The sequence below is a fragment of the Polypterus senegalus genome, chromosome 16 (genome assembly GCF_016835505.1).
Source record: "Polypterus senegalus isolate Bchr_013 chromosome 16, ASM1683550v1, whole genome shotgun sequence".
NCBI lineage: Eukaryota > Metazoa > Chordata > Cladistia > Polypteriformes > Polypteridae > Polypterus > Polypterus senegalus.
The window spans coordinates 103,217,461-103,230,188 of record NC_053169.1 but is presented as its reverse complement, the minus strand read 5'-3'; the positions used below and the strand labels follow the sequence as shown (position 1 = coordinate 103,230,188).

General features: G+C 45.5%; 1 protein-coding gene across 2 annotated transcripts in view; it reads left to right on the top strand.

The window, feature by feature from the left end:
• Positions 1–4,182: 4,182 nt before the first annotated feature.
• LOC120516778 (spermatogenesis-associated protein 7 homolog) overlaps positions 4,183–12,728 on the top strand; it is a 59,370-nt gene continuing 50,824 nt past the window's right edge. Inside the window, exons 1-3 of one of the 2 annotated variants that reach the window (XM_039738710.1) lie at positions 4,183–4,648; positions 6,493–6,566; positions 12,394–12,486. In XM_039738710.1, the coding sequence (XP_039594644.1) occupies positions 6,500–6,566; positions 12,394–12,486 (160 nt within the window). In that variant the 5' untranslated portion in view covers positions 4,183–4,648; positions 6,493–6,499. The other variant, XM_039738711.1, reaches the window with a different exon arrangement.

Sequence of the window (12,728 nt, the reverse complement as noted above, 5' to 3'; positions counted from 1 at the left end):
TGACTTCCCCAAAAAAACTTTCTGTTTTCCGACTTCACGTGATGCCTGTCAAGACCGATCAGGATTTTAGGGGACGCCGGGCACCGAAACTCTCATTCCACTGTCAGAATGAAGTGATTTACGAAGATGAAACGCTGCGTTACACAATCACCATGTTTTATTCATCAAAAATACAAGAGGAGTTCGAAAGACCAAAACAAGAAGACTAATAACTGGGGGTCTGAGACCCCGTAACTGAGCACTGTCAGGGTACAGGCCTGGGTGGGGTTAGAGGTAGGGAGTTACATGAGACCACCATTACCATTAAGTTACATGAGCCCACCAGCTCATCACAGCACCACGTGTGATGAGGGAGGGAAGGCGAAACAGAAAGCTCCACAAGAAGACCCTCAAAAGGGGGACACTTTTATGAACTGTAGCAGCATCCCTAGAGGGTTTTTTAATTTCCTCCGGCATCCATTTACCTGTGTTCTTGTCTGGTGGGTGATGTGATCACAGCATTTGTTCATTAAGATGGACATTCTGGGAAACTGGGAAACCTGTGGCATCAAAAATCAGAACCAATGAACCAAACATCGAAATACAAGAAAATCTATCGAAAAAGTAGAATGCTAAAGTCTTAGGAGGAGTTTCCACCATCTTGGACTTCACAAATCATGACTAGTAACCATTGCTGTGCTGGCGTCACAAAACACGACTTCCAGGCCACAAAATGGCCGTGACAATAAAAAATTTTAAGGCGAGGCGGTGAAATATAAAATATAACCATAATAAAATTTAGTAAGCCTCTGAACAAAACACAAATAAAGCTGCAATTACTGAGGTACAGAAAAATATAATGTTTGTAATGTTTGTGTAACAGAGAGAGGAGCCGAAGTGAGGACTCGTATGGCAAAGAGGAGAAGAAGAAGAACCTCGAGCACTGGAGGAGTGAGGCTGGATGTAGGATGGAATTGTTGTGATGAGTCATTTTCTTTTAGGTTTCCTGCCTTCTTGACGGTTCTTGGGTACGTTTTACGTGGATTACAGGGTCTGGAATACGAGTCTGGTAAAATCTGCAGTGGTTAAAAAGTTTTAGAACGTCTTATCACAGCACCATTATGTTGGTTTGTTGGGCGCAACCTTTTGTTGAGTTAGCGTTGGTCATTGTCACGGTGATCCATCCCAATAGTCCTGATTATTTGGAGCATCGGCACAAAGTTCACCATTCAAGGTTCCCAATATTAGGATTCTCGTTCTGAGTTCATGTAGATCTTTTTCCTGACTGACTTATTGGGTTTCTTGGTCAAATATTATGTTCCTGGCTTTAGATTTTGATTTTTGGATTAGCATTCTGATTTTTATGGTGGGTCGGCTGTCATTATGGTGTTGTTTCCTCTGCCTGCCTTTGACCACATTCGCTGAGTATTGCGATTTTCTGTAATATCTGCTAAAGTTCTTCACTTTTTGTTACTGTTTCTGGAGTATTTTTGAAGACTTTAATGTGGATCTCGTTTGCCTTGGATTGACTATTTAGATTCTGATTATTTTTCTTGCTTCTGTGTTCTCCTCATCCTGGGACTTGTGGATTTCTAGTTGTGTCAAGAGTTTGGGGCGCTCCTACAACCCCTGGTGGCTGCTTCATGGGGGCAAGGGGAGAATGTGAGAAGAACCAAGCAGACCTTTTGGACTGAACTCTTTAACTTTAGGTGGCTCTGAGGGCACTAAGCCTAAAATACATGCTGGACAATGGGAATGTAGTCCATAGAAACAGACAAGGCTCAAACCAGGAGGTCTGAACATCAAGGACAACAAAAATCCTAAATCAAATCAAAAGTCAAAGATTCCGCTGTTGTATCAGGAAATGCTAATCAACTGCACATCAAGTTTTGAAGATAGATAGATAGATAGATAGATAGATAGATAGATAGATAGATAGATAGATAGATAGATAGATAGATAGATAGATAGATAGATAGATAAGATAGATAGATAGAAATAGGCAGATATAGATAGATAGATAGATAGATAGATAGATAGATAGATAGATAGATAGATAGATAGATAGATAGATAGATAGATAGATAGATAGATAGATAGATAGATAGATAGATAGCGTAGTTGGCAAGATAAGATAAGATGTGTTCCTGTGTCTATTATAAGTCACTGGGGTGAAGACGGCTTTGAGCCAAGGAGACATTAAAGAGAGCGACATTAGCTTCTCCTACAAACTGTGGTGTGGAGGTGTCATGGAGGGGATGACTGCGCCCCTCTTCCATTTTTGGGGTCCGTGCTGTAAAGCCGCTGGCCTTCTAGTTCAGTCTATTCGGGTGTCTGGAGTTGTGCAGCACACTGTTCACAATGGGCTGGTGAAGCTTCCATCTGCCCGTTCAAAGGGCACCACGACAGACATAAATGGAATCAGAGCGTCGTTCACTTTGTTATCGAGTGATTACCTTTTTTGCTTTCACTTTTTCTGGTGGCAGCAGAGCTGCAGTTCCCCATCACAGTGGAGACAAATGCATGCATGCAGGTTCTGAGAAGAGATGGAAATGAGATCACAGTTGCTGCTAAAGCCATGATGTCTGGCAAACATGTGAGTCAGGATATTGATGAATATTAATAGGACAGAAATAGAACAAGACAGCAGGAAAATGAGCCGAGAATAGCAGTGGTTACCACAGCAGAATATCTCAATGAAAGTGATGCCCTAAACTCAACTCCATAAGTGGATGGCCTGGCTGTCCCGGTACAAGGAGACCCGAGTTCACCTCCTATCTGCAGGCAGTCTGCATGTTCTCTTGTCCTGAGCCATGACAGCAGAAACAGGCATGCTGGATTTATGGCACCCACTGCCCAGGCGAAGTGCGGACTGACAAATTCTTTCTTAGTAGCACACTGCATGGGCCTGACCAACGTTCAGCCGCAGGAGACCTTGTGCTCTTAAATTAAATGGCTGATTGATTCACTTCTGTTCAATTCAGATTTTATTATCCCATGGAGGAAATCTACATTATCAAATAATAAGTGAGCCATCTCATCAAAACACCAGCAGTTAAAGAGCATGGCAATGACCGTGTGCACCAATGGCAGAAGAGCAAACCGTTTAAATTAAAAAATAAAAATAAGCAATCATCAGTAATGAGGTCTACAGGGACCACCAGTGAAACCTCTGCATGGAAGATTTACGAGTGTCTAAATGAAAGAGCATTTGAGTCGGTAGCTTTTTATCCTTTGCGTCTTTAACCTTTGACCCCGCAGCTGGAGGTGCTAAGAGGCTGCACTTTGTTTTCTGCACTATTAGTGTGTTGAATTCTCTGTTAGGTCCAGCTGTCAGTTTGTTCAAATGTTGATTGAATGGACGCCGGCCGTGTCGACGAAGCCCTTCAGGGTGGCCCGTTGGTGCTGCCGGGCCTGACGTAAGGTTTGGGGGGTCATAACAGATCGAGATTTGTTTCTCTGGCACCTCCTGACTTGCCGGTACAATAATAACCCACATTTGGTGTTTTGGTCGCCTCGTCCTGAAGTCTAGTTATGTGAGACTGCGGGTTTTTGAGGTATTTTTGACCCAAAGCCTCCCTATTTTTAGGCCATTTTTGGACCTTATTTTGTGCAGAAACTCGATTGGCGTCCTCATCAGAAATGACCAGAAGGACTTGAAGGTGCGCAGGTCACATCAACCAACGCCCCAATGGGGTATGAGGGTTCAACACGAGGCCTTTTTAGTAATACAGGCATGTGGCGGAGTGGTGACCATATATTTAAAATGTGACTCGTCCCCGGTGGTCACCTCTAAGAGCCTCTCCCTGAAGGTGACAAATGAGACATCTCAATCATAAGCATGTAGGGTGTGAGGTTATTTTTGTCTTTTGATCCTCTACAAACCCCTCCGTGGACCTCCATCAGAGGGAGACAAATGTCAGATTTCTATCAAGAACTTTTAGACTGTAAACATTTCCATTGAAGCGCACGCTTGAATATTTCACATAATCGATTCTCCTTTATTTGTCTCATCTCTTATGAACACCCCAAATTCGGGGGGCTTACGCAAATTCCGACTTTTTGTTCTTTGGCTCCCCTGCGTCCTTCCCCGGTGCGGTTCACACATTGCTATTTATAGCTGCTTTTGCTATTGTAGTTGCTCGGCTTTAGTCACATTGTGTGTTCTGCACCCTGCTCATCAAAGCTTAAGCGTGTTTGTCTAAAATGCAGTGTTCACGTGAATGCACTTCATCCGCCATCATGTACATGGAAATGTAGCGTGAGAACGATCAGCGCGGGCTAATTTAGCGTGAATTGGGAACCAGCGGAGATTCTCAAGAAAGCAGCCGAGTCATCAAAGCCGACTGAACAAACAGTCCCGGCGTGAACCCCGCTGGAGCGGCTTTGGGGGGGCCGCATGCACACGTCGTTATCTAGTTCAGTGAGTGTGCTGGAATGCCAGGCCCGGCTTCCTATGGTGACAGCAGCAGAGCGTAACTTCAAAGGCACACCAACGCCCCGTAGGCACACACAGATTTAGAGATACCGTGCAGTGTTTGCTTCGGCCATCCCTAGCAACAGGGCGCCGAACGCTTACAGCAGCAACAACAACAAAAAGAAAGTCATGTCAGCCGGCGTCCACGCTGCAAGGAGCCTGAGACCTGCTGTGCCCGCCTCCCATTGGCCGGTAAGTCAGACTTAAGGGATTAGCCGGCTGAGCCCACTTGTACAGGCGCGGGGGCTCATTAGAGGCACAGGGTAGCCACCGGGTCGAGCGCCGGGTAAGCCACTTTATATCCTTCTGCTCTTACAGAGTGTTTGGCTTTGGCTTTGTGATGTGTGTGCAGGGGGCTCAGCTGAAGTGACTCTCTGGGGTCCCTCAGGGCCGCTTTACTTGAGTCTGTTTAGGCCTTCGTCTCAATTATTTGAGTTAAGTGATGTGCGACCTCACAAAGCTCACAAGCTGAAGGCCGGCAGGAGTCCAGCATGATGGAGGTTTGCCAGCTCCCGTGTGCTCGGAGGGGGTTTACACGGACCGACTTATGGAGGACGTCACAGGACAGGCCTTAGTGGCACTGAAGGGCCGTCACTTGCTTTATTCCTTTCATTTTCATTCTCAGGATGGTTACAATGTTCTGTTTCTTGCCCTGGAATGCTATGGTGGGTCCTCAGCTTTTGGAGATTTGAACCTGTGATATGGCAGGCCTGTATCAGCGGGTGACAGAACATGTCCCAGACAGGTGACCCACCTTGGATGGGATGCCAGGAGGAGATGCAGGAACAAGCGTCCCTTGAATTATTCCTAGGAAGTTAATATAGTGAAAGGTCACTGAGGCAGAGTCTGCTGCTGCTGCTGTCTGTTAAAGCCCCCTGCAGGCTCCTCAGGAGCTTTGGTTGGGCAGGGACCACCCGAGGAAGTGTTGGGCAGACCAACTCAGGGGTTCTGTAGGTGCAAATCCAAACCCAGAGGTAGTAGTAATAGTAGTCCAGGGGTCCGGTATAAAAGAGGTCAGCGGGCTTAGCATCGGATGAGGGAGGAGAATGGAGAAGCTAGAAGGGGCAGACAGGGGGTCACGTAAAGGACGTTTTAGTTTGCTTTAGTGCCCCACTGTGCCATCAAAGACCTGTAACTTTCTTTTTGCCTTCTGTGGTAATTAAACATTTCATTTCCATATTTTTTAGCTTGTTTAGCATTTGTCATTTTTGAGGTATGGGGACCAGAACAGTGTCCCCAACTGGCATTAACTGCTTTGCTTATAAGCCTTTATGTCACAATAGCAGAAGATACCATCATGCTGTGCTAACATGTCACTAATGTGACAAGCACAGGGAATTTCAGTGTCACTCAAACTGAAAAAGTAAAACACAAAGGCACTCTTGTGCTGGCACAGCCATCAATGTGTTTGCTTCACAGCTCCGGGGACCCGAGTTCAGTAATCAGCCATGGGATATCTAGTTAAGGAAACGTTTAGAAGACCCCAATTGTGAATGGCATCTCTACACTGAGGCACTATGGCTCCCTCCAGGCTGCCCTACCCACGGCCTGAAATATCTGGATGCCAGTGTGCCCAGGCAAGAGATTGGCATCACATCAATGGTGCCCTACTGTCCAATAATGGTGGGCAGGCTGCCACATCCCACAGCTGTGAACTGGCATAAACAGGATAAGAAAAAAGAAAATTAGGTAGGTAGACTAGAAAGGCACTGACCTCGTCCATGTGGACCACCTTTGGGAGGACGTGGAACGTCGACTGCCAGCCAGGACTTCTCGTCCACCAAATGGCACAGATTGCCACAGACACACTCCATCATCCTGTGGAATGAAGAGTGGAGGTTCTTAACTCCACAGTAATGGGCACTGCCCTGTACTGGGATGTCCAAAACGTGGTGTGATGGTCAGCTGTGCAGAAACCTTTAGACATACAATGTAGCATCCTACACTCCTAAAATCAATTCAGTGAAGTGCATGTACAGTGCATTTTGATAATGATGATGATGATAATGATGATGATTTTTGTCATTACTATGCAGGTTTGCAATGGACGTAATTTCCAGGAATTCCATGATGAGCCTTTTCATGGGACATATGTGTCCCAAAAGTAGCTGTGAGTATTTAACTTGCTTTATTACTCATTTCAATAACCAATTTCAGCTCAACACCAGTCTGGAATACTAAACACCTCACATTCGGAATTTACACCTGACAACGTGTCAAACCCTGTAAGAAACACCCTGTGAGATATCCGTCCTCCTGCTTATCCTGCACCAGGTCATGGAGTTCCAGCGCTTGTTCCTTCAGCACTGAGCACAAGATGGGAACCCACCTTAATGAGGGTTTACCACACGACACAAAGGCACTCATACTGGGCCACTTTAACATAACAGAGCAGGCGTCATTCAATTTAAGGACATGGGGAACAGAAGTGTATCCCTGAAGCAATGGGAACACGGCGGGAACGGGATTCCGATTCCTCACAGGTCACATTCACCCACATTGGGCCAAGTAAGGCTCAGAAATACCAAGACAAAAAGCCACACGAGCTTGGGGAGAACAAGCAAACTCCAAACAGGTACGGCCCAAGCTGCTGAAGAAGAATTCCTGTGTGGAACATTCAGTCCTGAGGGATCGACTTAGCCCTCAAACAAATGTAAATATTCCGTAGTGGCACACTTGAGATATACCAGCCACTGGCAGACGTCCACATTTACAGGTCCTCTCTGATCTGACACACTTTCATGTAAATGTGGTCCTTATGGACTCGGACCAGCAGAGGGGCACTGAATCTGTTCTGTTTAAATCTCACATGCATACTGCCCCAGGAATGAAAAAAAAATAAATCTATCTATCTATCTATCTATCTATCTATCTATCTATCTATCTATCTATCTATCTATCTATCTATCTATCTATCTATCTATCTATCTATCTATCTATCTATCTATCTATCTATCTATCTATCAGATAAAGGTGTCTGCTAAACAAATAGCAATAACTATAATAATGAACCCCATAAGTATATATATATATATATATACTGCATACAGGTATATATGTATATATAACATACACAGAGTTCCACTACGTCTGGATAGCTGAGCACTGCCTGCACGTGGCAGTTCAACTCTGCATGGTATGTGTGGAGGTGACATGTCCTCCCCGTTTTCGTGTGGATTTTCCTCTGAAGATTCTTCTCCGACCTCTGCGGAGTTCTACGTGTATTCCCTTAATCGGTGTCCCTTGATTGTCCCCATTTGACTGAAGGAGTGGCTGTGAGTGCACTAAGGTGACCTTACTAACTGTGCTCTTTTCTTCAATGTTGTATCTGAAGCAGAAGAACAAACAGCCATCTCTGACAGACTCCCAAAGGTAGGAGTAATGGTGATGATTTTATTTGAGGTGTCGCTGGTTTTATGGCATGGAATGTGGACAACAAGCCCCTTTGTTTTATGGAGCTCTGTTACCAAGGGAACACAAGCTGTGAACAGTAATCACAATTATTAGTTACCTGATGGGCCATGGCAGCAGCCACAACATTACCAGAAGTGACAGAAAAAACAGACGGTATGCCAGCCTACTTGTCTGCAAAGACTGAAATAATGATGGTGGAGTGGCAGTTGTGAAAGTGACTGTGACATTTGAACATGGCGACTCAGCTGCCATTCGGTTCTTCCTTTCGAGGGAAGGCTTCTGGAGCACCTCTGGGATCAGCAGCGCTCTGGGGATGTCCTGGTGTCCCCTGACGAGAGCCCCACCAAGCGGCTCCTAAAACACCTGCCTTCAGGGTTAGGCCATTTCCAGGTTGCCAGTTTATGTTAGGAGGCGGGTGGTCCTGAAGTCTTGGACCCCTCTGCTAGCTCCATCTCTATCGGGATGATTTTTAAATGTCTCCCCATTGATGTTTTCAGTTCAAGAAGTGACAAACTCAGGAGTGATTCCTAAATTTAGACATCATGCCCCGTCAGTCTCCCATACCACAGTCATTTTTTTCCACTCTACTGTTTCTCGCAGATTGGCACCCATGCCAGTCCCTTGATGATAGCAGGTGGGCTGAAATTCATCAGCAGGCACCCCCTCGCCTCTCTGACGTTGTCAGTTTTATTCTTTTCAGACACACCACGTATTTATTGGTGGTAAATGTGAATCGGGCAGCCTGTGAGTTGAAGCTACACCCTGAGCGCTGAAGCCACCGGCCATACATTTCATTACATTTCACTCCACGGCCATGGATAAGGAGCCTGAATCGGTCGGCTCAGCAGGTTGTACCTTAAGAACCTGATGACTTCTGCTCTTCTCCTCATTTCTTCTCACATGTTTATCACTTAAATCACCTCACAGCCGACTCAACGGCTAATTTCAAGTGAGCTGAATGACCTGCAGCTTTCCCTAATTCTCACTTTGTAAAGCCTAAAGGCGAGCAGATCGTATTCCTGCAGCTCCTGCCACGTTCTCACATTACAGCGTTCACCTGCCTTTGAAAAAGACGAACGGAGGAGCCCAGACGCGGCCCGTCTCTGTGCAAACGGCGGGCGGTGTATCGTGTTCGGTGCTCGATGAATTCTTTAATGTGTTACCAGAGGGACAGTTTCTCGGGTGACACACAATCCAGCCAGCTGGCCTGCTCACTTCTCGATTCAGGAGTGTCCATCGACGCCCATCACACGCCTTGTTGTCTTGGGCTCAAGAAGAACACACCACGCCTTGGAGAAAATGTATAAATGAATTACAACAATAAATAATAAAAGAACAAAAGGATATGCGAGCATAAATGATGTGTCATTAACCTCCTCGGCGTTTTGTTTAACCCCGGAAAAACGAGCCAAAAATGTTCCATTTTTTTTCACCAAGAAGAAATCTTTTTACGTGTAACAGGAAGCACACCACAAAAACCAAAAGGTCCCAGTAAATACAGAAGGCAGGTGTGTGCGGCGTCCACCGCTGTGCTGAGGCAGATCTGGTCCTTCGTGTGACGTGTTTTGAGCCAGTCACCGATGTGCAGCCCGATGGAATGTCAGTGCCTGACCCACACGAGTGACACCCCTCCTCATTGTGTCATTGTGGCCCACCACAGCGCAAGGCTTAGTGACCTTCACATTTCAAGCTGCATTGTCGTCGTGTCTTCAGTTTGTGTCTTTTTTGTTCATTTTCCATTCTTTAATTGATTATGCATTTCATTCTTTTAATTCTGACTTTCTCTGTGTGCATAAGCTGCCTTGTGGGTGGTCCTCAAAGTGGCGGGGTCACCTGCCAATCACCAACAGCCCCTCATCTCCCACAGTCCCTGGCGGCCCATTCAAATATGCTAACGAGTGGTGGGCTTACTTGAGTTTATTGAGTTTCTTTGATTTTTTGAATTTCTGCTCCGTATTTGGACGATTCTCTGAATGTCTGCATTGGGACGAGTTTGCTTTGGTTTGCCTTTGGCGTCACAGGCAGTTCCTTTTCGCTTTGTGTGCTCCTTCAGAGCTTCATTCTTGTAGCAAAGCAGTTTTGTGAAGAATAAATCTTTAATTTATGAAGACTCTGTGTTTGCCCTTTTACTAGCTGGGGTTTGATGGTGGTATCCCCCTCTAGGAGGCACATTTAGAAGTGTATTTGGAACTTGACGTGCTTTGGGACTCCTAGTGTGAACAGGGCTGACGTCTTTCTCATTCTTCCAATCATTTTGCCTTTATATGCCACTCTGGAGCTTCATGCCACTGAATTCACCCGGATTATCATGGTGGTCCGATCATTCAGTGCCATATACGTCACTTTCACTATCCACGTCAATGTCTGATGACCAATTCACATTGTCGTCACTGTCGCTTGATTCAACTTATGGTTCACTTTCAGTTTGTTCCAAAACTGACTTCACAGCTTTACGACTACACACCATTGTTTGTTTTGGTTGTAGGCTCCACCCCACTCATGAATATTGATGAGCTATTCTAGAGTAACACATAGAATGTTTCTGCAGCATGATGTTATTTTATCCTCTAGATGGCAGCAGAGCGTTATTCAGATATCGTATCATAGCAGCCTAACACCAGAGATACTCGGGCTTAACCGTTCTGACATCGAATTCTGAGCCTGAGAGACGTTTGGGGTTAACACCAAGGAGGTTAACCAGGTGTGTATTGTTGCTTACTTCTTTATGTATTGCAAAAGAAAGGAAGGAACACCATGTGAAGATTGGGGTCTCAGCCCCATTTAGCTATGGTTGGGCAGAGCACCAAATTCAGTTGTGATTGGTAAAAAGAGTAAAGCCCGCCATGGTGTTGGAGTAACGGAGTTTAAGTTGCTTCTGAGTCAGTTGTCACCTTATATGTGAATGGAGACTTCCAGGGTGAAAGGGAAGGGGCATCCACCACGGCACTGAAGTGACTTCACGTACCTTCTCAAGAACCGCCCCCCTCTCTGCCTTGACGGTGCCCCCGTAGCACTCATGTACCACACTATTTATTTGTTTCCTCATTTATTTATTTCACAACATGAAGAAACCTGTCAGGGTTGAGACTGCAGGCTCTAGAGTTTACTCCGAAGTGATTGGAGAATGGTTGGTAGAGGCAGTGCCAATCTTCAGCCATCAAGTGCCACTTTTAGAGCAGACACTTCAGATCCAGACGGAGCTCAGAACTTCCGCTCCAGTCACTGTGTTTGTATGATTTTCTTCCTAATGCTGGGCACATCTACGAGCCGCACTGAGCTGAGATTCTACGATTAAATGACGAGTGGGCAGCAAATCATGAGCTTACTGCACGCTGACTACTCAACTCTCACAACGGCTGTACTGAAAGAAGTCACCGGTTTGGAAGGAGTAGAATTGCGATGGACACCCTGATGTCACCAATGATAATAAAAACGTAGAAGAAGTTTCATTTTGTGGTGATCTGTCTAATTAAACATCATATACGTATGCCTATGAATGCAGTGTAGGATTATGGGAGTCGAGCGCCTTTCCCAGCAGAACCGTGAGCAATTCTGATTGGGGTGGCAGCCACTTAGAGTTACGGGTCAGAAGACGAGCCGCACTGAAGCCGAAGCCTTTTAAATAAATTGCCGTTGCCCTGATGTGGGCCTCACCACACGGAGAACTCCTTGGACTCCATGGCTTGGCGTTTGTCCCAACATGCACTGTGGACTGTGGGACCTTCTCCATGGACGGAGGGTCACGTGTGCCTTTCTAAACGGTCCAATCAGCTCTGTTTTGTGGTCATCACCAATGTGTCACTCTTGACCAATGGCTGTACTCTTCATGGTTGCCTTTTCCATTTTTAAGCACTTGCTATAAATGTTGGTGGATTGTCTGACATCCAAGAAAAATCCCCACAAATGGAAAGGAAGTTCCAGTTGCTCGTTTGGTTTTCAGCTTCATCTTTTAGGCTTTGCTTCTGGTTTTGTTCTCTGGCTTCACACGTCTTTATTTTTATTCCTCCTTCGATCAAATCTGTGTATGCATCGTGTATCTTCATAATTAAGGGAACAATCCTGCCGGCCCTAATCCTTCTTCTTCTACACCACTGCAGAGACCCTGAGCCTGAGCGTCTGAGCTGTTTTATGACGCACGGGGGAGTCTCCATGTTTCATGCCCACAGGATCCTTTGGTTCAAACACACATGAGCTAATGTCATGTCCTTATGAAATATTCATTAAATCAAAGCTTGTTGTCCAAATTCTGTACTGAAGGTAATCTTAGCCGTTTAACACAAAGCTCTGCCTCCGTCCCTGTTTAGAGGTGAATAAGAACTTTGATTCAAAACGTAACAAATCAGCAGCCCCTTGACTTTCACCGCGTCTAGCAGCTGGATTTTGTATTTTTTGTGGTGGGACGTTAAAGACGACAATTCAGAATTCCCAATGTGAGGCTGTGATGGTTGGATGGATTTGTAATTCCCACTGAGGGGGCTTTATGGGTTTGAATTCATTTCTCATTATTTTGGTTCTTTTTACAGCCTTTTGCTCCGGGTCGTCCTGCTCACTTTCTACTCAGCACCTCATTCAGGACAACATGAGAGCGCATTACCAGAAAGTTCTGTCTGCCAAAGGTAAGCCACGACTTGGAAGTGCAGTGCACAGAGCTGGGGGACGGGACGGTAATGACATACCAATGTGGTGTTTCTCTCATTCTTACTATGAAGCATCCTGTAACCGATGGGGATGACGGCTTCTTGATTGATCATTTATTTTAAAAAATGTTTCCATGCCAGTCCTTCAACACCAGTTTGGTTTTCATGGGTGCTGCCATTTTTTTTAACATTGCCAAAGAAATGGCCTGGAATGGCGAGAG